General features: G+C 43.9%; 1 protein-coding gene across 1 annotated transcript in view; it reads right to left on the bottom strand.

The window, feature by feature from the left end:
* SASS6 (SAS-6 centriolar assembly protein) overlaps nt 1-26,207 on the bottom strand; it is a 1,319,564-nt gene that overhangs the window by 27,804 nt on the left and 1,265,553 nt on the right. Inside the window, exons 15-16 of the mRNA XM_044085777.1 lie at nt 8,363-8,460; nt 8,187-8,275 (exon numbers count right to left, since the gene is read on the bottom strand). Of these exons, the coding sequence (XP_043941712.1) occupies nt 8,187-8,275; nt 8,363-8,460 (187 nt within the window). The remainder of the gene's footprint in view (nt 1-8,186; nt 8,276-8,362; nt 8,461-26,207) is intronic.

Raw genomic sequence — 26,207 nt, 5'->3', positions numbered from 1 at the left:
CATACATTTCGGGTAAAAAGACTGTTACCATAACCACAATATGAAGTATATCTAAAGTTTGAATGAAGATTTCTGTAGGAAAAACAATAAGCAGTAAAGGAGTACAACCCACTCTGCAGATGAAATGCTGTTGCTGGATGCGAAGTACTTAGCATCATAGGAAGTTACTAGGCTAATGGCCTAGAATGGATGAAAATAGAATACGATTTTTACAATTGATTTTTTACATGCAAAGTGTATATGTATATATTTATACATATTTTTTGATTGCCAAATGGACTAAGGTTGATATATTTCCAGCCATGTAGTATATTGTCTTGGATAAAATCACAGACTTAATAATCTGGTTAAATAAGAGATACCGCATCATTATACATTTTGTTTAAAGTACATAAGGGTTATATTATGACAGCTACTAAGTAGGGCAGGACCAGCTCGAAGGTCACACTAATGGGGGAAGGGATGTGAATTTAACATGTGTACCAATAACACTTTGTTTTACAGCACAATAAACCACTCCCTTGCCTGATAAAAATTATATATATATATATATATTTAGAAAGCTTGTGAGGAAACTATTACTCCTTGTCTGTGTACTTAAAGGATTTTCGACTGGAAACAGACTGCCTGCCTTGCTTGGATTACTTTTGAATACCTAGTAATTCTGTACAATTATATATTTTTACTATTATTATTTTTTTTTTTTACTTAAGACGAGTTTAAGTTCTCTACTTCTACTACTTTTGCCTGATCTGATTAATATACAGTGATTAACTAGAGATATATGGACTGAAAATCTTCCACACAGAGAAGTTTCTTACACTGTTTTGTTTTTGGACCCACTACACTTGTTTAGTGGGTTGTTTTGAGACTTGGGGGATACCATGGAGATTATTCTTAAGTACTGCAATAGAATGAGATGCCATGTTCCTGGGTGAAACCAGATACCCTTACAGAATTAAAGTTATTTATGAGCACTACAGATTTGAAGTTGTTATATGGTACAAATACTTCTATTAATAAAGGTGGTGAAAGTACAAACAACATCTCAAAAAGGAACAGTACGGTCATTCAATTCAAGACATTTCTCTTATATAGAACATGTTTTACTTAACTAATGCCAAAATATATTTCTGTCTATATTTTAGAAATTACTTCTTGCTATGTTTAAAAAGAATGGCCATAAAAATATTGTACTAAATGCTGACATTCAGACCTAAGGATAGGTCTAAGCTTTATATTCTGACAATGTATAATACAGTCATGCTTAATACAAATGTTTTGAACACTAGAATTTAAAATTTTATCTCAGATGCTTTTCATGTTGTTGCTGTAAAATATATTTTGGCATAAGTAAAACATGTTCTATATAAGAGAAATGTCTTAAAGCAGTGTATCTGAAGAACATTGTTAAATGTTTGGTTGGGTTCAGCCTTTCCATCAGTAACACCACATCTTTTTTAGGCAGTTCCCATGTTGCATGCAGAGATGTCATACACCAGATATACAGGTGCAGCCAGCTTCTGTACTTCCAGTTATTTATTTATTTATTTTTTGTGTTCTGCATATGTAAGTTTGTAACGTAATAACATACATGTTATGCTTAAGTTCTCCAGCACCTAATTCTGAAAAAAAGAAGTTATGTTCTCACCATAACTTTCCATCTGTGTTCTCAATCTTCATTCATTCTTGACTGATGGGGTTCGGTTCCGACCTCTCTGAACCAACTCAACCATTATACATAGCTCATGCCAGCCCAAAACTCTTGAGCTAAGGCTTTTCCCACAATGCCTCTCATATCGAGTTTGCCTTATAGTTAAGAAATTAGAGACGCCGTTTCTAAGGTATAACCTTATAATATCCCAGGACTAGATCCGATCCTCCAGGAGCCTTTAGGAGGGACAGGAGAGTGGGATGTCAAGAATGAAGGAAGATCGGCAACACAGATGGAACGTTATGGTAAGAACATAACTTCTTTATCTGATATTGTCAATCTTCATTAATTCTTGACTGATGGGACAGAGTCCCCAGCTACTTTAGATCCTGGGCGGCCCTAAGGAAGGATATTCCTGAGCACCATAGAGCCAAAGGATGGTCTTCCCCTGGAGACCAAGTGTAATTTGTAATGAGTGATAAAGGTATGTGGGGTAGCCCAAGTTGCAGCTGCACATATATCTTCCATAGAAGCTCTGGAATGGAAGACCACTGAAGTGGAAACAGATCTTGTAAATTGAGCTCTGATTGTAGTTGACAGCTTGAGTTTATTTTAGTTGTATACAAATAATGCAGTCTCTTAGCCATTTTTGGCAAGTGATCTTTGATACAGGTTTACCCAATCTGGTACCTGAAAAGGATAGGAATAGTTACTCTGATTTTCTAGAGGATTTCGTTCTGTCCAAGTAAAAACGTAATTGTCTATGGACATCCAACAAATGCAAGCAGTACTCACCTTTGTTTGTGAAATTTGGAAAGAAGACTGGTAAGTCTATGGTCTGGTTGATACTGGACTCTGACAGTACTTTGGAAAAGAAGGTGGGATTTGTTCTGAGTGATGATCTTTCTTTGTGGAAGATGATATACGGATGATTCACACATAAAGCCTGTAACTCTGAAATTCTCCTAGCAGACATGATAGCTATTAGGAAGAGGGTCTTCCAAGATAAAAGCTTGAGGTCAGAAGTGGCTGCTGGGTCGAAGGGTTGTTGAACTAGACATTGTAAGACTAAGGTCAAATCCCATGGCACTACTGGATCTTTCAAAGGGGATTTTAAATGCAGGGCGCCTTTAAGAAAAATTTTGCATACATTATGAGACATTGATGAATGGTCATCAAAACTGTTATGAAAATTCAAAATGGCAGTTAGATGAATCTTAATTGTAGACGTAGAAGGCCCCATTTGACATAAGGTACCTAAATATTCCAGGACCTTATCAACTGACACCGAGAATGGGTCAGTGCCATTTGTACATGCCCAAATTGAAAATCTTTTCCATTTGTTTAGGTAGATTTTCCTGGTGGATGGTTCATGGGAAGCCAGAAGTATCGTCTGCACTGGAGAGGATAGGTTGTTCTGCCTGGCAATTAATGGAAATGGAGAAACCAAGCCATCAGCTTGAGATTTTGAAGCTTGGGATGCATCTGGCCCTGAGGATGAGATAGGTCCGGAGCTGAATCCAAAGTCCATGGGCGCTGAACCACGTGAGGCCAAAGAAAGGGAAACCAGACTTGATGGGGCAAGTAAGGTGCAATGAGAATCACTGTGCTTCTCAACCGTTGGGCTTTCCTCAGGAACTGGGGAATTAGTGGAATTGGGGGAAAGGCATACAGAAGTCCCGGGGGCCAATTGAGAAAAAGTACATCTCTCGGGGACTCCCCACAACGAGGGATTAGGGCAAAGTAGTTGCTGCATTTGTGGTTTATGGGAGAAGCAAACAGGTCGCAGCAAGGCTGACCCCATCAATGAAAGACCTTTGTCGCTACGTAGGGATAGAGAGACCACTCGTGAGGCAGGAGTATACATTTACTCAGCTTGTCCACAATCACGATGGAGTTCCCCGGGATATGTGTTGCTATCAGAAAGCAGTTGAAGACTATTGCTCATTGCCAAATCCTTAGAGCTTCCCGACATAGAGGGTAGCACCTGGTCCCCCCCATTTGTTGATGTACCAGACTACGGACAATTGTTCCCGAAGGAAGGGCAACCTGAAATGCTTGCAACGCTAAAAGCACTGCCCTCAATTCTAGGACATTGATGTTCAAATTGGCCTCTTGTGGGGACCAAGTGCCTTGAACAGTCTTTTCCAGAAAATGCTCCCCACCCACTCTATCTGGGAAGCGTCAGTGGTCACTACAGCCTTGGGTTGAGAGGGGTGGGCAGCCCCATAGATTGTCTTCTGGCTTCATCCACCAAGATAAATCCTTTTTGCAGCAGTTGGCTATCAAGACTAGATGGAACATGGGCTGCATTAGAAGTGACCATTGTGATGCCAAGAGCCACTGAAGCAGCCTCATGTGATATCTCGCTAGGGGAACTAACATTATTGTTGCTGTCATGGTTCCCAGAGCTTGTAGTACAAGATGAGCAGCAACTTTGTTTTGGGAAATGATCATCTGAACTTGCGATCTTAGCAAAACAACCTGTGAAGAGCAATGTAAGCCACACAGGATACTGTATTTAATCTTGATCCCATGAACTCAAGATGCTGTGGGGGAGTCAGTTATGACTTTTCTTTGTTGACTGAGATGCCTAGTGTTTCAGCAAGATGTAGAATGAAGTCTATGACATAGAGCAGTAGATGTCTGGAAGGGGTGGGTGAGGAGCCACTCATCTAGATATGGAAACACCCAGAATCTCTGTAGTCTCAAATGAGCTGCCATGCAGTTGGTGAACACCTTGGGGGCTGGGGGCTGTGGTGAGACCGAATGGAAGAACTCAGAATTGGTAATGACTGCCTCCTAGCCGGAAGCAGAGATATCTTCTGGAGTGCTTGCCCATCTTTATGTGGTAATACGCATCCTGAAGATCTATAGAACACATCTAATCATCCTTCTCTAGAAAAGGAAAGACAGACTGAACTGTGACCATCTGGAATTTCGTCTGTTGCACAAATTCGTTCAAAAGACTGAGATCCAAGATTGGTCTCCAGTCCCCTGTCTTTTTTAAAACTAAAAAGAAACTTGAGTAGAATCCGGATTCTATTTGTTCTGGTGGGACTGCTTGGATGACTCTTTTTTGAAGGAGCTTTTGAATCTCCCCTGCTGCTAGATCCCTCTGACTGGGTTTAGCATTGGGGATTCAATTTTGGGGTTTTGGCAAAAGACTGAAGGGAATGTGATAACTTCTGGTAATTATCTTTTGCACCGAGGTATCCAAAGTTATTGTAAGCCAGGCTGAATGGTGCAGAGAAAATCTTCCCCGACTGCTTCCAGAGGTAAAGAATTGGGCCTCCATTCAGAAATGCTGATAGTGCTGTCCAGAAAGAATCTCTGGAGCACTGTTTATGTGGACCCCCTCTGCCCCAGGAGGGGCATCTTCCAGAAGAGTTCACCACTCTGCCCCGGAAGGAATACTCACCACGTGTCTCTCGAAAAGGCCCTTGGGTCTTCTTGAACCACATTTTTCCACTTCTGATTCCTGGAATAAGGTAGTCGTTTTTAAGTGGAAAAATGAACGCCCACAGCAGAAAGGGTCTTTTCATCCTTTTCACACCTGGCTAATGTGTCTCTAACTTTTGGGCCAAACAATGAAGTACCATCAACAGGAGCGCTGACAAAGGAAGACTTAAAGAGCTCCACGAATTCACACAAGCACATCCAGGCGTGACGCCTGATGGCAGCGCCTGTACCTGCTGCTCTAGATGTCCCTTTGGCTGTATGCGCAATAAGCCGCATGGACAAATTTGAGATAGACTCTAGGGTGGTAACTTGAGAGGCAACCTTATCTGGCACCTCGTCAGACATTGCTCCTACAAGGGTATCTGAAAGCTCAGTTATCAGATCCCTTTGGATTCTAGTAAAGTGTGCCAAGAAGTTCAAGGCCTGAATAGCAAAAGTCATTGAAGCAAAGACTCGATTCCCAAATCTGTCCATTGTCCGGGACTCTTGGTTAGAAGGATGGACAGTTGAAGTCTCCTCGGCAAGTTCCTTTTTGGTGGCCACTGCCATCACTATGGCATCTACTGCTGGACTCATAGACCAATGCGGCTGATATTCCGGGACTGAAAGAATCTTATCCAGTCTCCGGGGAACAAGCTCTATGGAATCAGAAGCCTTCCACACTCGCTGAACGATCAAGTTAACCAGGTTGTCAGCGGGTGGGGGTCATCCAAGAAGTAGATGGGCGGGCACAAAAAGCTTGCAAGAACACAGATTCCTCAGAGAAGGGTTTGAGGGCTTCCAATCACCCCTCTGTTTGAAAATTTCCAGGATGTCTCCAAAGGAGACATCTTCCGGGGGTGACTGTGGGGACCCCTCCCCTTCATCGTAATCTGTGTCTTTAGTGACGGATTCTTTTGGAGAATCTAGGTGCTCCCCCCCCCCTGCATGTCCTCTTACAGGGTGGCTCCTCAGGGGAAAGGTCTGAGGAGGACTCCTAAGAGGGGGGTCCTGAACCGGGGTATCTTGCAGTGCTTGTGCCCACTGCCCAGATGTAGTAGATTGTGACCGCTGCAAACCAGAGAAGACAAAAATATGGCACTCCGACAGAGATGGAACCAGCTGGGAGCCCGCTGATGCTAAAGCTCTCTCCATAATCTGGAAGGCATAACCACCCAAAGAAGGATGGGAGCCCAGAACCAGGAAAGACAACCTCGGAACTGGGGTCACACCCCACTCAGACAAGCCGCCACCCAGAGTAGGAGCCAAGAGAGGGTTTGAAACTGCCATGGCCCTGAGAATCACAGACAGCACCATGGAAACAACTGAAACTGGTCCAAGAATATTGGAACCAACAGCAAAGCCTTGGTCCCGGGTATGCAACAGATCCAAAGGAACTGAAGACCACAGAGTCAACACAGGCGCTAAGGTGAGGTCCACCATCGGCACCGAGGTAGCTGGTACTGGCAGCATAGAAGCAGGGGGCTCCAAACCCTGAAAGGAGGTTGAAGGAGGATAAACTAAAGGAGTCCTTGGAGAATAAGCCTTGCCTCCGTGTAGGAGAGAGGTTTCTGAAGGTGCAGGAAGGCCTCTGGCTGCTAAAAGCTGGTTCACCAATCTGACTACATCCAATTCTGAGAGACTCCTGGAGGAACGGACTGACATTCCCAAAGGGGACTCAGGCCTGTCCAGAAATGGGCTCAGTTGCTGACCTAGAAAGGGGTCTATTGAAGGGGACTAATCCTGGGTAAATTGAAAGGATCGACCTTAGGAAACATGGGCTGTTGTGTGGAAGGGAAAGGTGGAACCAAATGAGAGGATGAAACTATTGCCGGTGCCGAAGAGGTGGTTTGCGCCAGTTCAGTAATTGACAGCACCGATGTGGATTGTGTTGTCTTTGGTGCCAGAGGTGATGATATTGTCACCTTTGGAACCTTGGCCTTCGGTTCTGAAGAAACTATTGGAACCTGGGGTTTCTGAGATTTTGTTTCATGTGCCTCAAGGGAAGGGAAGCAGGCACCAAGTGGCTCCTTTTCTTTATTTCAGACTTTGAAGATTTTCAAGTCTATGCTTTAGAAAGGGCTTCACCAAAAAGACACTTACAAACCTTCCAAGATTAACTTACTGTATCTCTCTGCTAGAGCCCGGGTGCTAAAGCCCTGGCAAATATTACAAAATATGTCCAAGTGAGGGGTACCCAGACAGTACACGCAAGAAAGATACCCATGAGAATTGGGCATCTTTCTGTCACAGTCTTGGCACTGCTTAAACCCAGATGTTCCCTGTTCTTTCTCCATGTCAAATGGTACAGAAAATTACCCTATGGGTAAAGGGATGAAAAATGGGGATGGAAGGCCAAGAAGAATACCAACAACGGTATCAAAGACTACCAATGGTAAAAGTAGTGGGAGGAAGAGGCCTGACACCAACTATGGTAATGAGAGTTACTGTAACGTAAAAATGTGTGGGTAGAAAGGTCAAAAACAGTCACTCATGTGAAAAACTAGTTAGCGAGACTATCCAATAAGTAAATAGAGTCTTAAGCCAATGATATCCAAAACAACGATAATGATAAATACAATCTTTTAAAGCATTTTGCTGAGAGCATTGGATGATGCCTCAAATTCTCTATGCAGCAAGTGAGATCTGAGGTAATGGGAAGAGAAGTTTTGTGGGTAGAGCTTTAGCTCAAGAGGTTTTGGCTGGCATGAGCTATGTTCCGAGAGGTCAGAACTGAATCCCATCAGTCAAGAATGAATGAAGACTGACAACATCAGATTGATGATTAGCATATTTTCAAGATTACATAACTTTATTTTTGCCTTACTATCTGAACTTTTAGCTTCATCACAAACATTACTCGAATTTAGATATCTCTCACCTCCATCTTCAAAGTCCATTTTGGCTGCTGTTAATCAAACCTTTTTAAGTCATACTTGATAAAGCCCATCTAACATGTAAATATTCTATGGTAAGTGAAACGGTTACATTAGAGTGGTGAAAATTTTAAGATTTCATTTTAGGAATAAACAAATATAACACAAAAACTGCTCACTGAACATGTAGCAAAAAGAACAATGTGTACATATACCTGTATTAATGCTATTTTGGACAAGCCCTCGCAGTGCAGTAGTGTCTTGTCTCTTAAGGTACTTTGGTTCCAATCCAACAGGTTCTCCACTAAAGCAAAGGATATGGAATCAGAATTAGTATAAACTTAAACTATACTTTTACTGATATACAGTTTTGATATAAAACTATGCATACTTCTCTTTGTTCGACATGGAAATTGTGGCTGAAGAAATTCCAAATTTGATATTATCTGGAGATGTATTTGGCTTGGAAATATGTGTATTAAAATGGACCTGCCAAAGAAGAAAAACAACATATGTAGTAGAAAAGTTGTCATCAGTTTAATTTCTTAACCCAAGATACCTTCTAAATGTTATCTTTCATACTGGATATGTAAAATGGTGCATGTGCATGCTAAAAATTATTAGACAAGACTACTTGGCCAACGGTCTGACATTTCACCTACTAGACAACTAAAGGATTCAAGTTAATCCATTAATAAATACTCTCAACATATAGCAGAACTACTTACATCTGTTAGTATTTTTGAATTATTTCAGTACTAAAGGAAGTTCAACTTAATTTGGAAGTTTGTTCCAGATCACACCTTTCTTTATGAAAAATTACTTCCCCATATTAATCTTCCAACCACTCGCAAACACTGTCTTGTTGTCATGTTGCTGTATATTCTCTTTTCACTTTAATTATCTATGACACTTAGATTCATTTGAGGAACTTGAAAGCTTTCAGATTCCTATCTCCTTATGGGCATAATGCATCTAGTTGTTGTACTTTCTCTTTATAAGGCATCTTTTACAGATCTTGAGTCATTTTAATTGCTCTCCTTTGGACTATCCCCCTTACTCTGCCCATGAAAGTGCAGAATTCTTCAGAACTACTCACAATACACTGGAGTGGTAGCAGAGCTGAATGAGTAACATGCCATAAACTACAGTTGTGAAATTCACTCATCATAACAGCAGATCTACAAGGACAGGATGCTACAACAGTAAGCCATTACATCTGGGATATATACATCTTCTTTACCCCATTCTCCAGGCAGTATTTTCCAAGTAATGGCCATTTTCTCTTTCTGGAACTAATACCGATCTCACACCAACCTACATACTGAAGTAGTTGACGCTAGCTTCCCTTGCTTATTCCACGTTGTTCTTTACTCTCTTTAGTTCTTTAAAACAGTAACCTCCACAAGAATGCATGCTTCTGTTAGGCAAATTCCAGTGCTAACTTGCATTCATAACTTATACTGTATAAACACCTAGAAAAAACTCAGTGGCTTTACACAAAGGACCATTTAACAGATCTCTACAATAATCATACAGCTATGTAGATATACAAGAAATATACATCAAAATGCAACATAAGAATGCATTGGAAATACTAATACTTGGAGGGTAAAGTCTATTAATAACCAACACACGTATACTTTAGTTGTAGCTAATGTACCATAAGTCCAAGAATTCCCCCAAACTTGCAATTTTATTTCATGGTTAAACAAAAGTCAATGTTATATAACAAAGTGCACTAGAATAATTAAATGTTATGTGCTTACCATAACTAAGCATCTGTTTTGTCCATTTTCATTCTTCTCAAAGTATGGCTTCAGATGTGACCATTGGATCCAACTCGAATGCATATTCCAGACTTTGGATCCATCTCTCAAGCTCCTCCCTCTACCCATAATGCCCTATTCCATCCCCATTGCCGAAGATAGAGTATGCCTCCATATATCCCTATAGTTAAACAAAGACGGGTATAGACTGATAGAAAAATGCATCGATCAAAAACAGAACTGTAGGTTCCAAATACAGTCCAATAGGTCTCTCCAGAAAAAGGATGGGGGATGGATGGGAGGGAAGTTGAGGAAGAATGAAAATGGGCAATGCAGGTGCCTAGTTATGGTAAGTACATAACGTTTAAATCTGATGTTGTCCTTTTCATTCTTTCTCAATGTATGGGACAGTGTTCTCAGCTATGGTGATCTTGGGTAGCCCTCATGGAAGGATATTCCGGAGTACTGCTGAACCAAAGGAGGCTCTGTTTCTAGAAATTATATCCAATTTGTAATGAAAAACAAAAGTATGAGCAGTGGACCATGTAGCTGCAGCGCAAATATCATCAATAGATGTTCTTGACCAAAAAGCAGATGTAGCCATGGATCTGGTTGAATGACCTTTGGCATTTTTAGGTAATGTCATGCCTTTCTGAGAATAAATCCAGGAAATACAGTCTGTTATCCATTTGGCTAAAGTGACTTTATAGCTTGGACAAATCCAGGCATTTTGACGAAAACGAAACAAAGAGTTGATCAAATTTTCTATTTTGTTTTGTCCTGTGAAGATTAAAAAAAGAAGTTATGTATCTACCATAATGTTCCATGTTAGTTGTCCTCATCTCACCTTCCTTCTTGCTGGTTGGGATCGGAGCCGATCCTCGGCTCCGACTCAGCCATCTTCAATAGCTTGAGAGCTGTTGACTGGCTTGAGGCTACCCCTTATCCCATAATGCCTAGCGATAGCTACCCAGATCTCATTTGAAATAGCTAACTCCAGACATAACATCATAATAACCAGTCAAGAATCAGTTGACTATACCTGCCATATTCTCTAAGTCAATACAGGAGACAAGAGAACACACAGCCAGTGAAACAGAAAAAAACTCCTCTCGATCCACTAAGACAGGGGGATGGAGGGTGGGATGCAAGAAGGAAGGCGAGATGAAGACAACTAACATGGAACGTTATGGTAGGTACATAACTTCTTTATGTTAAGTTGTCAATCTCACCTTCGTTCTTGCTGGTTGGGACAGTGTCCCTAGCACCTAAAATCCTGGGTGGCTCAGTGGAACAGACTCTTCAGAACAGTGGAACCAAAGTCAGCTCTGCTCCTGGAGACCATATCCAACTTGTAATGAGAAATAAAAGTATGAGGGTTTGCCCACATGGCAGCTGCACAAATGGAATCCATGGGCAACCTAGACTGGATGGCTACAGAGGTGGCCAAGGCCCTAGTAGAATGACCCTTTGGTTTAATAGATAACAGTTTGTTTCTTAACTGATAAATGAAAGAAATAGTGTGTGACAACCATCTGGACAAGGTTACCTTGGAAACTGGGAGACCTTGTTTGCCCAAAGCATAAGAGAGGAATAGTTGGTCCGACTTCCTTACTTCTTTAGTTCTGTGCAGGTAAAAACACAATTGCCTGTGAACGTCCAATTGGTGTAGTTTGTACTCTGCCTTGTTGGTATGATTAGGGAAAAACACAGGAAGCTCTATAGATTGGTTTAAATTATCTTCTGAGCAGACTTTAGGGAGAAATGAAGGATTAGTCCTCAGAGCAACTCTGTCCTTATGAAAAACCAAGTATGGAGGACGAACACATAGCGCCTGAAGTTCGGAGACACGTCTGGCTGAAGTAATAGCTACCAGAAAGAGTGTCTTCCAAGATAGAAACTTGATAGAGCAGGAAGCTGCTGGTTCAAAAGGGGGCAGAATTAAGGAGGTTAGGACTAAATTAAGGTCCCAAGGAGGAGGAGGGGGATCCCCTCACTGGAGGCCGAAGAAAAGTTGTCCCTCTCAAAAAAGCTTTACAGAGCTTATGAGACATAATGTTAGAGTTCAAAAAACCAACATGAAAGTTAGAAATGGCAGTCATTTGTACCCTGATCGTAGAAGAAGCGGACCCGGAGTGAAACAGTTGAGCTAGGAATTCCAGGATTTTGTGGACTGGGGCTGAAAAGGGATCCACATTCCTAGCCTTTGCCCAACAAGAAAAACATTTCCATTTGCTAGCATAAGTTTTCCTCATTGTAGACTTGTGAGAGGGGACGATAATGTCACGGACTGCTGGGGAAATGCTGGGAAGCCTGGCTAAGGTTGGAAGTGGAGCAACCAAGCTGTGAGCTGGAGAGTTTTGAGGGATTGATGCAACCCACCTGATTGATGAACCAGGAGGTCTGGAATTGGGTCCAGAGTCCAGGGTTGATCGAGAAGGTAACGGTGCAGGAACGGGAACCATATCTGTCGAGGCTAGTAGGGTGCAATGAGGATCATTTTTCAACCCAACGATATTGCTTTCTGTATAAGTTTGGGTATCAGAGGGAAAGGAGGAAAGGCATAAAGAAGTTCCTGGGGCCAATCATGGACTAGAGCATCTCTGGGTATGTGACCCGGAAGTGGAAGAAGGGAGAAGTAGTTGCTGCATTTTGTATTGAAGGGGGTGGCAAAGAGATTGCAGCAAGGCTGTCCCCATTTGCGAAAAACAAGATTCACAACTTCCTGATTCAGAGACCACTCGTGAGGCATGAGAATAGCTCTTCTGAGCCTGTCAGCTATGAGGTTGGAGCTCCCGGGGATGTGCACTGCAATCAGAAAATGTTGGGAGGAAATGGCCCACTGCCAAAGTCTGAGTGCTTCTCGACACAGGGGGTAGGACCTGATTCCGCCCTGCTTGTTGATGTACCATACCACTGACATGTCCGTTTGAATAGCAATGGTCCCAGAAGGAAGAGAGTCTTGAAGGGCTTACAACGTCAGGAGCACGGCTCTCATTTCCAGGACATTTATGTGCAGATGGTACTCGTGAGGTTGCCACTTGCCTTGGACTGTCCTGCCCAGATAATGCCCCCCCACCCTATCAGGGAGGTGTCTGTTGTCACTGTGGCTACCAGAGGGGGTTGTATGAAAGGTCTGCCCTGAGTAACTAGTGGGGAGACCATCCACCAAGAAAGATGCCTTTTGCATGCATCCGTGATCATGATCATGTAAGTCATGGGTAGCTCTTGGAAAGACCACTGCGTGAACAGAAGCCACTGAAGAATTCTCATATGAAAGTGAGCCAGTGGGATTAGGAGAATGGCTGCTGCCATGGAACCCAGAGTTTGAAGGATGTACCTGACTTGGATCCTTTTGCTCTGCATCAGAACCTGTACCTGCTGACGGATTGCGGATACCCTTTCTAGTGGTAGCCTTGCAAACATATCCCTTGTGTCTAAGTCTGCTCCTATGTAAGTGATAGATTGACAGGGCAACAAGACAGATTTTTCGAAATTTATTGTAGTGCCGAGCTGGGAGCAGATTGTGATTGTGTAGTCCTGTGCTTGTATGAGTTGATGCTTGGTGGTAGCAGTAAGGAGCCAGTCGTCTAGATACAGAAACACCTGGAATCCTTGACGCCTCAGGTGAGCCGTGACCAGTGCCATACATTTAGTGAACACCCTGGGGGCTGTGGTGAGACCAAAGGGCAGAGCACTGAACTGATAATGACTGGCCCCCAGCAGGAAGCGAAGATATCTCCTGGAGTGCCTGTCCATCTTTACATGGTAGTACGCGTCCTGAAGATCTATCGAGCATATCCAATTGTCCTGACCCAGAAAGGGTAGAATGGACTGTATTGTGACCATCCGAAACTTTGCTCTTTGCACAGACTTGTTTAGTCTGCTGAGATCCAGAATCGGTCTCCAGTCCCCTGTCTTTTTTGGTACTAAAAAGAACCTTGAGTAAGTTCCGGATCCGTGCTGGTCTGCCGGGACTTCCTGGATGGCTCTTTTTTCTAGCAGTTTTGAAACTTCTATTACTGCTTGCTCCTTCAGATTGGGTGGAACATCTGGAAGGGTCTTCCTTGACTGTAAAGGGGGTTGATGGAAGGGAATTTTGTAACCTCCAGATATAACAGACCATACCCATCTGTCTTGTGTTAAACTTTTCCAGGCTTTTGGGTACAGGGAAAGTCTTCCCCGACTGCCTCCAGAGTTGAGCAGCCGGCCAACCCTTCAGGGATGCTGGAAGGGCTTATCAGAGAAGGACTCTCTGTTGCCCTGGTTCTGCGGACCCCCTCTGCTATGAGGGTGGCGTCTATTATTATTGTTTCCCCCTCTGCCTCTGGAGGAAAAATCACTACGTGTGTCAGGCAAGGCTCCCTGATATTTACGGAACCACATCTTCCCACTCTTCTGACCCTTGGGGTAAGGTCTAGAGGGAGTGGAAAAACGGACTCCCATGGCAGAGAGAGTCTTGCCTTCTTGCTCACACCTAGTCAAAGTGTCTTTCACCTGTGGTCCAAAAAGAAAGGAACCATCAAAGGGAGTGTTGGTGAAGGACACTCGAAAGGGTTCCGCAAAGTTATACAGCCTCATCCACGCATGCCTCCTAAGGGCCACCTCGGTACCAGCGGCTCTACTTGCCCCATCGGCTGCATAGGTAATGAGCCTCATGGAGGAGTTAACAGAATTATTTGTCGCTAGCTGGGAAGCTACCTTGGCTTGCGCTCCCTCAGCTGTTGGATCTTGGAGGGTATCTCCAAGCTCTTTAAGGAGATCCCTTTGAAGTCGGGTAAAATGACACAGGTAGTTCAGTGACCTCATAGAGAAGGTCGCTGAAGCGAACCTTCGCTTCTCATATCTGTCCACCATTCTAGACTCCTTGTTAGGGGGGTGGACAGACTAAGAGGCCTCTGCTAGCTCTTTTTTGGTGGCTGCTGCTACCACCATAGCATCAACAGGGATGCGTTTCTAAAGGAACTGCTTATCCTGGGGTGCTGTAATGAATTTACTAGGTCTCCTCGTAGTTGGTTCCACTGTATCTGTAGCTGACTAAGCCCTTCGAGCCACCACTGTCATAAGTGGATCGAAAGGTGGAGACACCCAGGAGGTGGAAGGTCAGGAACCGAAGGCATCAAGAAATACAGACTCATCCTCAGAATGGGGTAGGAGATTCCAATTCCCCCTCTGCTTAAGAATTTCTAAGATGTCTGAGAAGGAAACATCTTCAGAGGGGGATCTCGGGGACCCTTCCAAATCATCTAAGTCTGTATCAGAAGTGACAGACTCGGGGGAGTCAATGTGCTTCCTCTTACACTTTTTCTTCTGAGAGGGCTCTTATGAGTGATCAGGAGAGGCCTCAGAAGAGGAGGAAAGACCCAATGGGGTGTCCTGGAGCATCGGTTCCCTATGCTTAGGGTCTGGAGGAGGGGCAGAGGTTGGCACAGGCACTACAAGGGATGGAGCCGGTGGGGCTGATAGTGGAGCTGACTCAGGGGACAGCTCACTCCACATGCCATTGAAGGCGTCCCTGCCACGATGCAGAGAAAGCTTCGGTTCCAAAGAAATAGGAATCTTTCTCCGCACTGAGGGAGACAGCTCCGAGGCCAATGTAGGAGCCGAGCTCACCTGCGCCGAAGCTCTGAGAGGGAGAATGGGGTCAGACAAGGGTCCGATGCCACTCGCCCCCTCAGAGCCATCGAGGGAGTCCTGGCGCCCAGATCCTTCGATGGAAAGTACCACTGAGGGAATCGGAGCCGACATCGGAACCGAAGGAGATAGAGTTATCGGAGAGACGGTTCCACTACTCGAACCCCAATGAACTACGGCTCCGAACTCATTGGAGTCAGAGGAGGAATATCGAGAGAAGTGGTTTGAGCTGATACCTGTTGAGGAGGGCTGGACAACGATTTGGCTAGTGCCTGCGACTTTAGCAACCTATTGACCACTCTCTCCATATCATGATCCGACAGTCTAAAGGATTGAGAGGAGTGAGAGGATTGGTGACTACGCTCGCTCTGAAGTAAAGCAGACCGAGGAGCCGAATGTACTGACTCTAGTGAAGGGGACCTCAGCCTCTTGTGGGTCCATGATGGCTTCAAAGCCTCTGATGGAGCCGACGGGGAGATTGTCTTGTTGGTGCCAGCCGGAACCAATGTAGAAGGTAAAGTCTTAACTGAAGACGGCTCCGAACTTGGAGCCTACGGCTTAGTGGATTTAGGGGATTTCACAGGCTGTGAGCTCTTGGCCGGTGAATCCTGGGGTTTTAAAAGACCCCTAAGAATAAGCTTATTCTTACGCTCCTGCAGGACTTTTGGACTAAAGGCATGGCAAATAGAACAAGAGTCCCTGCAGGTACACAGCACCTAGATAATAGACGCAAGAAGTGTGCCCATCTGTCAGAGACATTTTCTGACAGCATGAGTCACACTTCTTGAATCCAGAAACCTTGGATTCCTTTGACATTCTTAACAGTAGAAGGAAAAACCAATTACAACAGTAATAACAATAAGCAAATTACACCTACTAGAAAGACTATAGCTAAAGGTTTGTTTTTTTTTTTTAAAGAAAATAGGAAAGCCTCTAACTTAAATGGCTAGCCTATAAGAACAAAGTAGAAGGAAAGCCTCTAACTTAAACAGCGGAGGGGTGGGGGGAGAACTCTCTAAGTTAAACGAGTTCTACAAAAAAGGAAGGGATACTATAAGCTAAACAATTATCCATCACAGAGACGAAACTAATAATAAAACAACTAGAAAAGTTAAATTCTAGTGAAAAAATTACACAAAAATCTCTATAGAAGCCTGAGCCAGAAAAACAACACCTCGCAGCTGAAGCGGCAAATGAGATCTGGGTAGTTATCGCTAGGCATTATGGGATAAGGGGTAGCCTCGAGCCAGTAAACAGCTCCCGAGCTATTGAAGATGGCAGAGTCTCGGCTCCGATCCCAGCCAGCAAGAACGAAGGCGAGACAGACAACTTAACATATGTGGTTGTCTGTGCACTTCAAAGAGATGCAGCACATACTCTTTTTTTATTGGATAAATTTGCAAAGAAAAATGGTAAGTGAATAGGTTGGTTAATGTTATTTTCAGAAGCCACTTTATGTAAAAAGGAAAGGTTAGTCTATAAGGAAACCCTATCTTTATGGAAAAAAGTACAGAAGAAGTAATTAGGGACCTGGGGACCCAAGTTGATAGCAATCTCTCATTTGACAACCACGTGGCCAAAGTGGTTAGAAGAACATTTTATACAGCCCACCTAATCATGAAGGGATTCACATCTAGATCAGGGGAGGTCATCGTGCCTCTTTACTCATTGCTCATCAGGCCCATAATTGAGTACAATGCCCCTTTTGGGATGTACCTTACCAGACACCTGCAGCAACTGGAAAGACCCCATAAGTACCTCACCAGGAGGATCAAAGGGCTCAAACAGATGCCATATGCTGCCCGGTTAAAGAAACTCCAGCTCTACTCAGTGGCATACCACCTGCTCAGAGGCGATCTGTGCCTGACGTATAAAGCCATGTCCAACCCGGAATTAATGGACATGCTGCACCTCAGAAAATCCAAATCCCATCGAGCTACGCGCTCGAGGGACTTGAACCTCAGCACTGAAATAAATAGGACATGCTGGAGGGACAGATTCATAACCCAGAGGCTCCTTTCACTCTGGAATAAAATCCCAGTCCATGTTAGGCAGAGTCCCTCATTGACTCTCTTCAAGAGGAATCTTGATGAGTGGATGGGAGATAGTAAGTTTACCCCGGGTATCACTTCTGTGTCACTGTTAGACAGAGGCACAGTATACTAACCTTGAAAAAGGGCATAGCAGAATTCATTTAAAATGGGTGGCGAAAGCCAAACACACTCTGGCTAGGCTTATAAATGCCCTACGGCAGATAGCCTAGTATGAACCTATGAAGTTCAAATATTCTCTTTGCAGAAGTAATGGCTACCAAGAAAACTGTTTTCCATGACAGGAATTTTAGATCAGATCTGATTAGATCATGGTTCAAAGGGTTTCTGTGTTAGACCTTCAAGCACAACTGTCAAATCCCAAGGTGGTGAGGAATCCTTTATTGGAGGCCTTAGAAGAAAAAATGCATTTCAGGACAGCTTTACATAATCTAGACGAGGTTGTGTGAAAATTGGAAACTGCTGTCAGCTGAAGTTTAATTGTAAAGAAACTAGCTCCTTCCTTAAAAAAGGACTGTTAGAAACTCAAGAATCATAGGAAATGGGGCAGACAAAGGGTTAATTTCCTTATTTGATGTCCAAAGGGAGAATCTCTTCCCATTTGCTTTCGTATACTTTTTTGGTAGCTTCTTTATGTGAAGCCAAAATAATGTCATGTACAGATAGGGGAAGAGAGCCTGTGTTGTCTATCACTGGAAGTGGAGAAACCATGTGGCTAGTTTGAGGGCCTGAATGTTGAGATGTTGAATCCCTGATGGGTGAGAGAGGAGATCCAGAGTTATCTCAAGTATCCATGGAGGATAATGAAGGTGAGACTGTAGAAAGGGAAACTGCACTTGCCAAGGCCAGAAAGGGGCAGTTGAGCATTATTGAGCTCTTCAGCTGACTTTCTTCCTGTAGAAATTTGGGAATCAAGGGAAGAGGAGGGTAAGCGTAAAGAAGTCCCAAGGGCCGCATGTGCACTACAGCATCTCTTGGTGATGGGCCAAGCATTCACTAGAGTATATGTCTGGCGACTCCCCCTGAGGGGGGTTAAGAATGAAGTACTCACTGCACTTGTTGTTGAGGGGAGTGGTAAATAGGTCACAGCAAAATTGGCCCCAATGCTGGAAGATCATCTCCGCCACAGACTGATGGTGAGACCACTCATGAAGCATCAGAATGGATCTGCTTACTTTGTCCACTAGCACTTTGGTCTTCTCCAGAATGTGCATCTAAATTAGAAAGTGCTCTGATGAGATCATCCATTCCTATACTCTCTTGGCCTCTCTGCAAAGCGGATAAGATTGAGTTCCTCCTTGTTTGTTGATGTACCAGACTACAGATATGTTGTTGGGCTGAAGTGCAATAGTCCCCAAGGGCAGAGGATCTTGAAAGGCTTGCAGCACTAATAGGTCTGCTCTAATTTCTAGGACACTGATATGCAACTTGGTCTCTTGGGGGGCCACATGACTTGGACCATTCTTCCCAATTAATGTCCCCACACACCAGTTGAGAAGTGTCTGTGATCACTGTGGCTACTGGGTTTGGTAGAATAAAAGGTCTGCCTAGATGAAGATCATCTGATTGTATCCACCAGCGAATGTGTTGCTTGCAAATTGGGGTGAGTTTTACTGGAAAGTATAAGGGTTGATACAAAATGGACCACTGTATATCTGGTGCTCACTGGAGAACTCAGAAAAAAGAGATGTGCTAAAGGAAGTAGCACTATCGCTGCTGCCATTGAACCAAGTGCTAGAAATACTAACCTCGCTGGACAAGACAGATGGGCAAGGACAATCTGAACCTGGTTTCTGATATTGAAATTAACGAGGAGGTACAGATGCTACTTGTGTTGTATTTAAAACTGAATCGAATAACTACAGGCTCTGAACTGGTGTTAGGTTTGACTTGGCCTGATTTAGTGTAATACCCAAAGATTTGCAAATCTGGAGCAAATAGTCCCTGGCATGCAGAAGTAGATGCTTGGAGGGAATGGTGAGAAACCAATCGTGTAGATAAGGAAACACCTGGAATCCCTTCAGTCTCAAATGAGCTGCCACTACTGCCATACATTTGGTAAACACCCTGGGGACAGTGGTGAGTCTAAAGGGTAGAGCTCTGAATTGGTAATGACTGGCTCACAGATGAAAGTGTAACTGTCTTCTGGATAGTCTGTCTATTTTGATATGATAATACGAATCCTGAAGATCTATACAGCACATTCAATCTTCCTTGTGAAGAAAGGGTAGGATGGACTGAACCATGACCACTCGGAACTTTGCTTTCTTTAAGTACTGATTCAAATTGCTTAGATCCAAAAATGTGTCTGAGGCCCCCTGTTTTCTTTGGCACTAAAAAGAAGTGTAAATAAGTTCTGAATCCTATTTGGGCTGACAGAACTTTTTGGATGACTCTTTTGACTAGCAGCTTCTGGATTTCTTGTCCTGCTGCCTTCCTTTCACTGGGTGGAACTTCTGGAAGTTTCCTCCTTTGGTGAGATGAAAGAAGGAAAAAATGGTATGTAATAACCCCTGGATATTATTTTTTGTACCCATGTGTCTTGTGTTATACTTGCCCATGCATCTGAGTGCAAAGACAACTGACCCCCGACTGCCTCCAGAGTTGGACAGTCGGGCAGCAGTTCAGGAGCACTGAAATGGCCTGTCTGAAAAGGAATCTCTGAAGCCCTGGTTCTGCATCTACCATTAAAATTTCCTACTCTGCCTCTGGAAGAATTATCCTCTCATGAATCTTGGAAAGGTCCCTGAGATTTATGGAACCACATCTTACCACTTCTCTGATTTCTAGAAAAGTTCATTGTGGCATAGAAAACTTGATTTTCATGGCAGAGTCTTATCATTTTGCTCGCTGTGGGTAAGCGTATCTTTTACTGATAACACAAACAAGGAAGTGCCATCAAATGGGACATTAATAAAGGACATCTTAAAAGGCTCCGCAAAGTAACATAGCCGCATCCAGGCATGTCTCCTTATAGGAATGCCTGAACAAGCTGCTTGTGAGGTACCTTCAGCTGTGTGAGAGATCAACCTCTCAAAGCGTTTGATACAGGTAACAGAGTGGCCAGTTGTGAGGATGTTTATTTGAAGTCCTCAGCAGACATAGACTCAGAGTATTTGAAAGCTTTTTGGTCAAATCTCTCTGAAGTTTAGTAAAGTGTGCTAGGTAGTTTAATGACTTCAGGGTGAAGGTTGCTGAGGCAAAGACCCACTTTCCAAATCTGTCCAATGCTCCAGACTCCCTATTTGGTGGATGGACAAAACAGTTTTGCTCTGCTAGCTCTTTCTTGGTGGCTGGCACTACCACCACCAAAATAGAGACTGGGAATCCGAATCCTTTGCTCCAGTGAGGTTTCTCTGCTGGTGGGCTAAAGGTTTGTTAGGTTTTTTGGGAATGGGCTTGATGGTATCCAGCTCCTCCTATGCCTGGCGGGAAACCAAATCAATAAGTTCATCCACTGGGGGCGGGGGACCCAAGATGTAGACAGGCCAGAACCAGAAGCCTCCAAAAATACAGATTCTTCTGGTGAGGATTTTTGGAAAAGTACAGTTTTGTACCTACCATAAATGTAGATGTTCGAAGATCCACATTGCTGCAGTCCTTACACTTGGGTAGTCCGCTGTCCTCGGTCGGCCCGAATATCAAAGTATAAGGCTGACGTCGGTCAAGGCGCATAAGACTGACATCAGGACGTCAGGGTACAAATGCGCATGACCGACGTCATATCCTCAGTCTTTTCTTGCCCCAGATGTCAGAAGACCCCAAAAAGAAAGGTCAAAACCAAAAGACAGCAACCAACCAACCACCCTTGCACTAATAATATGTACAATATATACAATAAACACAATATTTACAACCCAACCCACACAACCGCCTCTAACTACAGAGGGGAAGGAGGGAGGGTAAATTGGACTGCAGCAATGTGGATCTTCGAACATCTACATTTATGGTAGGTACAAAACTGTACTATGTTCTTCATCTCACATTGCTGCAGTCCTTACACTTGGGTAGAATCCCAAAGCAGAGGTAAGGGAGGATGGCAAAACTATAAAGCAGCAGGAGCTGCCAAAATGCCCTGTAAAATAGCAGTGGCAAAACCAGCCCTAGATTTAGAGTAAAGTGGAAGGCGATAATGCTTAGAGAAAGTATGCACTGAACTCCAAGTAGCTGCCTCCAAAATATCTTTAGTTGCCACCCCCCTTAAAAAAGCGGTCGAAGTGGCAGTAGCCCTAGCGGAATGAGGCCTAATCCCAGCTGGAATCTCCTTACCATGATGGGAATAACAGAAAGCAATGCAAAACCCAATCCACTTAGAAATAGTTTGTTTTGACACAGGCTTGCCCTGAGAACTCAAAGCAAAAGAAACAAACTGCTGAGACTGCCTGAACCCTTTAGTTCTGCTCAAATAATATCGCAACTGCCTGTGTACATCTAAAGTGTGCAAAATCTTTTCCCCTTTATTTTGGGGATTTGCATAAAAAGTAGGCAAATGAATAGTTTGGTTTAAAGTCACACTAGAAACCACTTTAGGCATAAAGGAAGGATTAGTACGCAAAGATACCCTATCCTTATGGAAAATTAAGAAAGGCTCAACTGCCATAAGGGCCTGTAATTCAGAAACCCTTCTTGCAGAGGTAATGGCCAACAAAAAAGCAGTCTTCCATGATAAATATTTCAACTCGGCAGTAGCTGCAGGCTCAAAAGGTTGTAGAGTGAGTTTTCCAACACAAAATTGAGATCCCAAGCAGGAGTAGGAGCTCTACGTGGGGGTCTTATATTCTTTGCCCCTCTAAGAAATTGCTTGAACAAAGGATGAGAAAACAATGGTGGGTCACAGTCATAGTGAGCAGAAATTGCTGCAGCATGAACCTTAATAGAAGAGAAGGACAAACCTTTGTCCAGTAACTCAGTAAGATATTGAAGAGCCACACTTAAATTAGGCTCAGAAACATCAAATTCCTTTGCTGCACTCCAAAATAAAAATCTCTTCCATTTATCTGCGTGCACTTTCCTTGTACTAGGCCTTCTGGCTTCCAACATAACATTCAAAACTTGCTGTGGAAGTTGAGACCCTCCAGGGTTCAAAACAGAATATGCCAGGCTGTTAGGTGAAGAGAGTGAAGTTTGATATTGAGTAAATGACTGTTCTCCTGAGACAGCAGGTGTGGAATCGAAGGCAAAAGCCATGGAGGCTCCCGTACCAGACTTCTCAGTAAAGGGTACCAGTGCTGTCGAGGCCAATCTGGAGCTATTAAAATCATCTTTGGCTTGTCCTGTCTGACCTTTAGGAGTACCTTTGGGAGGAGAGGCAGAGGTGGAAAGGCATACACATGAAGATTGCTCCAATTGAAAGAAAGAGCATCCACTTTCCAGGCTGTGGGATGAAACCTTTTTGTGCAAAACTTTGGCAGCTGGTAGTTTAGTGGAGAAGCGAACAGATCTATGTCTGGAGTTCCCCATGACACTGTCAATTTCTGAAATACATGAGGATCCAATTTCCACTCGTGGGGATCCATAATTCGTCTGCTCAACACATCTGCTAAGGAGTTCTGTGCTCCCGGCAGAAACCTTGCCTGAAGATTTAGCTGTAAACTGAGGGCAGTCTCCCACAAAATCATTGCTTGCCTGCATAGAGGATAAGAATGTGTTCCCCCTTGCTTGTTGATGTACCACATGACAGTTGTGTTGTCTGTTAGAATCAACACCTGCCCAGGAAGAAGTAAATCCTTGAAAGCTATTAATGCAAATTGGACTGCTAACATCTCCTTCAGGTTGATATGTAGATGTTGTAGTCTGGCAGGCCACGTGTCTTGTATCCACTTTCCATTTAGATGAGCTCCCCAAGCTTTGTCTGAGGCATCTGTCGTTAGAATCTGACTCGCCTCTGGCGGGTCACAGAGAGTCCCTTGTTTAGGTGACATTCCTGAGCCCACCACAAAAATTCCTTTTGAATGCAAGGTATTATCTGAATGACAGTGTCCATATCCTGGCAGTGCTGTGTCCATACATTTTGAGATACCATTGTAACTTCCTCATATGCAGTTTGGCATTGGGAAGCACCAGAATACAAGATGCCATGAACCCCAAGGCTTGAAGGACTGTCCTTGCAGTCAGCCTGGACTGATGAGACAATTGATGGAAGTAAAGGGAAAGATTCTTTTGTTTGTCCGGGGTCAAAAGGCCATCTGGGATGCTGTATTCAGTCTTACACCCAGAAAGCACATGTCCTGAGAGGGTACTAGACTGGACTTTATTTCGTTCACAGAATACCCCAGGCATCTTAGCACTGCTATCACATATTGCAAATGATGAAGAAGTTCGTCCCTTCCTTGAGCCAGAATCAGGCAATCGTCCAAATAAGGATAAATCTGTATTCCTTTTAGCCTGAAGAAAGCTATCACTGGAGCCAGAACTTTCGTGAACACTCTGGGCAGTAGATAAGCCAAAGGGCAATGCAGAGAACTGATAATGAGAAGTCCCAGCCAGCAGATATTTCCTGCAACTTAGTCTGATAGGAACATGAAGGTAAGCCTCCTTGAGATCCAGAGTTACCATCCAGTGATCTTTGCCCAGCAGAGGTAAAAGCTGTTGTAACGTCAACATTTTGAACTTGGGAATGTCCAGATAAGTGTTGAGGATAGATAAATCCAAAATTGGTCTCCACGTGTTCCCCTTCTTTGGTACTAGGAACAGGCGAGAATAAAATCCTAGGCCCACTTCTGGCAGAGGGACCGGCTGTATGGCCCCTATTTGAAGTAGCAGAGAAATTTGTTTGTGAGCCTCTATTCTTTGTTGAGGAGGAACGTCTGGCATGCCTTTGAAAGGAGGCAAGGTATGGAAATAAAACTTGTAACCTTGGTGTATGATATCCAATACCCATCTGTCTTGGGTAATTAAACTCCAATTTTCCTTGAAAAGTGCCAACCTTCCTCCCAAAGGTGCTGCCAGGCAGAAGGCTCTGGCAGCTGAAAAGGTAGGTCATTGGGCCTGTTTACGAAAGGACTGACCCCTGCCCCCACCCGAAGACTGTGCAGGTGAACTCCCTGTTCTAGGCCTGAAAGAGCCCTGAGCTCTGCCCCTACCACGTCTAGATCTACCCCTAGACTGGGAATCATAAGAAGGATACGTCCACCCCTTGGTAGGCCAATTCCTACTAAACTTCGGAGGCTGAACCTGCAAAAAATCTTTAACAGTCTGCATAGACTTAGCCTCGTCTTCCATTTTCTTTAAGACTGCCTCCACAGGTGAACCAAACAACACATCAGACTGTAAAATCTAAAATCCTTGTCTTAACATGGTCAGATAAATTCTGATCCCTAAGCCAGGCGTGCCTGCGAAGAACTGACCCAGTGGCAGCCACCCTAGATGAGGCCTGCACAGCATCAAAACCACATTGCAAAGAATGCTTACCCACCTGTTCAGAAACATGTACCAAATCCTGCAATTCCTTACACTCAATACCTTCTGCCAGAGCATCTACCTTACACTTCAATTGAGAAAGTAGATAGTTTTGGTATTTCAACATGTGAAACTGGCAATTCAAAGCCCTCATAGCTAAGGTGGAAGAAGTATAGACTTTCTTTCCCCATCTATCCAAAGCCCTGGCCTCTTTATCTGGAGGAACCGGATTTTTTACAACAGAAGCCTTGACACCCTTAGGCCCTTGACTAACAGTTTCTGGGTCCGCCCTAGGACTCTTAAAAAGATATTTATGAGCTTCAGGCACCCTGTAATACCTATCCGGTTTAACAGGAGCAGGAGGCAAAGAATCAGGATTAAGAGAAGCCTCTGCAAACACATCTTCCACAACATCCAGAACAGGAGGTATAGCCAAAGGCCTATGCTGGGGTAAAAACAAAAATTCCCTAAGCCTTTTCCTGGAATCAGAGAAGTCCTGACCTTCCCACTTAAAATGTTCCCTCATGGAATGAAGAGTCTCTGAAAAAGAAAAATCCTCTGGAGGAGACGCAGAAGGAGTAGAATCATCCACATCAGAATCAGAATAAGGAGAATACTCCTGCAAGTCTTCAGCCGAAGACTCTGAAACATCCGAAGCCTGCTCAACTCCCAACTCAACTCAAACTCCCCAACTCTGGTTCCACCCTAGGCCTCTTATCAGGAGGGGGCAAAGAACCTCTAATTAAAGTAATTAAATCTTCTGCCATTTTAAGCATGTGCTTCTTGGGCACAGATCCTGATGAACTAGGAGAGACACCAACAGAAGCTAAACCTGGCCTGCCTCTGGGAGAAGCCTTGGAAACAGAAGTAGAGGGCCTAACCACCCTAGGAAGGGAGGGGAGTACAGTAACCTGAGAAGCCCCTTCAGCCTGACCTGCCTCCTGAGAGGCCACATCCTGCAATAACAAAGTCTCCCCCTGGGACTCCAGGGAAACCTCCGGCGGAACCCCCGGTTCCACCGACACCTCAAGAACCGGCGTCCGTGCAGGGCGACTCTTCTTGCCTGGGCTTAGCTGCTTTGTCTTTGCGCTTCTTGAGAAGCGGGCGTCGGAGCATCCGGCGGCATATTATAATTGCACCGCTTCCGAAGACTAACCTGGCACAATCTAACCTTCGCAATAGTGCGCTTATTGAACCTAGCACAAAAGCGACACCCAACAACGTCGTGCTCAGGCCCCAAACAAGGAATACACAAAGTATGATAATCTCTATGCGGTATCTGTTTCCCACAAGAAATACAGTTATTCACTTTTTCTGACATCCGGTAAACTACTGAGGCAAGAAAAAACTAAAATATTCCCCAACGGGGTACTTAGCCAACTTT

This window comes from Protopterus annectens, chromosome 10.part0 (assembly GCF_019279795.1).
Source record: "Protopterus annectens isolate FY-2018-M chromosome 10.part0, PAN1.0, whole genome shotgun sequence".
Lineage (NCBI taxonomy): Eukaryota > Metazoa > Chordata > Ceratodontiformes > Protopteridae > Protopterus > Protopterus annectens.
This window is presented reverse-complemented; position numbering and strand designations above follow the sequence as displayed.